General features: G+C 57.9%; 2 protein-coding genes across 2 annotated transcripts; both read left to right on the forward strand.

Annotated features, from left to right (window-relative positions):
• Window positions 1-168: 168 nt before the first annotated feature.
• Window positions 169-825, forward strand: DQ04_16871000 (hypothetical protein; the record flags this gene model as incomplete). Its single annotated transcript, XM_009317519.1, has 1 exon — window positions 169-825. The coding sequence occupies one exon, from the start codon at window positions 169-171 to the stop codon at window positions 823-825; it is 657 nt and encodes a 218-aa protein (XP_009315794.1).
• A 348-nt stretch (window positions 826-1,173) lies between these two features.
• On the forward strand, window positions 1,174-1,776 carry DQ04_16871010 (small Rab GTP binding protein; the record flags this gene model as incomplete). The annotated part of the gene is made up of 1 exon (XM_009317520.1): window positions 1,174-1,776. One exon carries the CDS (start codon window positions 1,174-1,176, stop codon window positions 1,774-1,776), a length of 603 nt encoding a protein of 200 aa, XP_009315795.1.
• Between the last annotated feature and the right edge of the window lie 635 nt (window positions 1,777-2,411).

Raw genomic sequence — 2,411 nt, forward strand, 5'->3', positions numbered from 1 at the left:
GATACCGGTGCTGTGGGGCTGCCGCGGGCCTCTCCCACGAGAGGCCTGCGTGTAAGTATGTGTAGGCGTGGTGCTTCGTGCCGCTCCCATACTGTTTTTATTTCCTGCCTTTGTTACGGCTGCTGTTGCTGTGTAGTAGTAGTAGTGGCAGTGGTGTGGGAGATGCACATGGACGCTGCAGCTGACGACGGCGCCACCCTCCGCGACGTGCTGCTGCAGACCGTGGCGCGCCGCACTATGGCACTCGGGAGCTTTTACACGGACCTGCGTCTCACCGACGAGCAGCTGCGTGGCGCGAAGGAGGATGTGCGCCTTGCACGAACGTGGGAACAGCAACGGGTGTGCAGCGCAATGCGGCGGGCCGAGCTGAACGCACAGCGGCAGGTGCTTCTGGAGTCGGAGCGGCAGGGCGCCGCGTCTGTCGCGAAGCAAATGGGGGTGAGGGCGCGTGAGTTGCGTGCGCGGGCAATGACAGCCCTCGAGGCGGAAGCAGCTGCTGCAGAGGCACTGCTGCAGGCTACGGAGCAGACCGACCAGCGACGGTTGCTACAGCAGCACAATAACGCAGAGCGATCAATCGCCACCACCACCACCACCACCACAACTCCTGCTGCTTCTACGAAGACGAGGGAGATGGCGTCCGTGCCGCGTGTGGTGCTGAACATTGATGTGGGCAGCGGTAGTATTGACCGACTCGTGCTCCGTGACGGCGACGACGTAGACGAGTTGGCGGCGGCGTTTGTGCGCCGCCACGGACTGCCACAGCACACCGTCCGCATCCTCGCAGCACAGGCACGGGAGGCGCTAGAGGAGCAGCATCACTGATGCCGCCGTGTACGAGACAGTGATGGCGCGTATTCTTATCGAAAAGGGCATCGTTGCCGATGATGTTGGCGCTGTTGCCGATTGTGTCACTTCCGGGGGAGGCGGTGCGCAACGGCACGCTTGATATACTGCTGCCACTATTATTATTATTATTATTAGTATTTTTATTAGTATTCTTTTCTGCGAGCACCACTTGTGTGTCCTTCGTCTCTGCCGCACGGTGAAGGAAAAGAAAGAAAAGGAAACAGGACCCAAGAGAGAGTTTGAAACAAACCGTAAGTGGCTGCCGTAAACAACAGTAGCAGTAGGAATAGCAGAATCTGGAGCGGCCGCCATCCATAGGTGACGATGACCTCTGTCCCGGCCGCCTCCAAGAAGTACAAGGTCGTGCTTCTAGGTGATAGTGGCGTGGGGAAATCATCGCTGGTGCAGCGCCTCGTCAAGGATGAGTGGAACGAGAACCAGAACTCCACCGTCGGCGCCTCCTTCTTCCGCTACTCGTGCCCCGTAGACGACACCGCCGTCAACTTCGACATCTGGGACACAGCGGGGCAGGAGCGCTACAAGAGCCTCGCCTCCATGTACTACCGCGGTGCCGCCGCAGCGCTCGTCGTCTACGAGCTGCCGTCGTACGAGACGTTCGAGCGCGCCAAGTACTGGGTGCGCGAGCTCGCCGCGAACTCCCCCGAGACGATCATCACACTCGTAGGCAACAAGAGCGATCTGGCCGGCAAGCGCGGCGTCAGCGCGGAGGAGGCCGCCGCGTACGCGAAGGAGCTCGACCTGATGTTCAGCGAGGCGAGCGCGAAGGACGGCAGCGGCGTGCACACCGTCTTCGAGCAGATCGCGCGCCGCCTCGTCGCGTCCAACAGCCAGAACGCAGTGCGTGAAGGCGGCATCGTCGGGCGCCAGCCAAGCACAAAACCCAAACAGTCTGGCTGCTGCACCTAACTCGCCGAGTTGTTTTTTGTTTGTTTGCTTTTTTATTTGTCTTTTCTTTTCTTTTTGTTGTATCGCTTGGCTCGTGGCTTCGTGCGCTTTGTGTCCCTGCTCCTGCTGGCAAGCCGGTGGTGTGGCTGCTTGGAGCGCGAAGAAAGAAAAAAAAAAGACGTTCTTGCGCGGTGGCCCATCCCCCATGACCGAGCGGAAGGAAGAGGCTGAAAGAAAGCAGAAAAGGAGTGTGAATGCTTCTATGAGAAACCAACACTCTAGCGCTGCTGCATATATATATATATATATATATATCTGTGTGTCAGAGAGTGAGTATTATTATCATTATTATTATTGTTGTATTGCCCATGCTTCTGGGGTGATTGGCCAGGCACGGCGCACATACGAGCACAGAGCACCCATCCCCACACGACATTATTGTTCCTATCTTGTGCCCTGCTGGATGCGTCAGCATAATTGGCGTAATTGCTCATGCCTCCCCCCGCCTTTCTCTCCGTCTTTTACAGCGCGTCACGCTGAGCGATAGCGTGGGTGTGTGGATGTGCATCATGCAGGCAAGATTGCACTTCTGTGGCATCGCCTGACACCTTTGGCTGGAGGGCGGCGGTGTGTGTGTGTGTGTGTGTGTGTGTGTG

The sequence above is a fragment of the Trypanosoma grayi genome, assembly GCF_000691245.1.
Source record: "Trypanosoma grayi strain ANR4 Tgr_1687_V1, whole genome shotgun sequence".
NCBI classification, from domain to species: domain Eukaryota; phylum Euglenozoa; class Kinetoplastea; order Trypanosomatida; family Trypanosomatidae; genus Trypanosoma; species Trypanosoma grayi.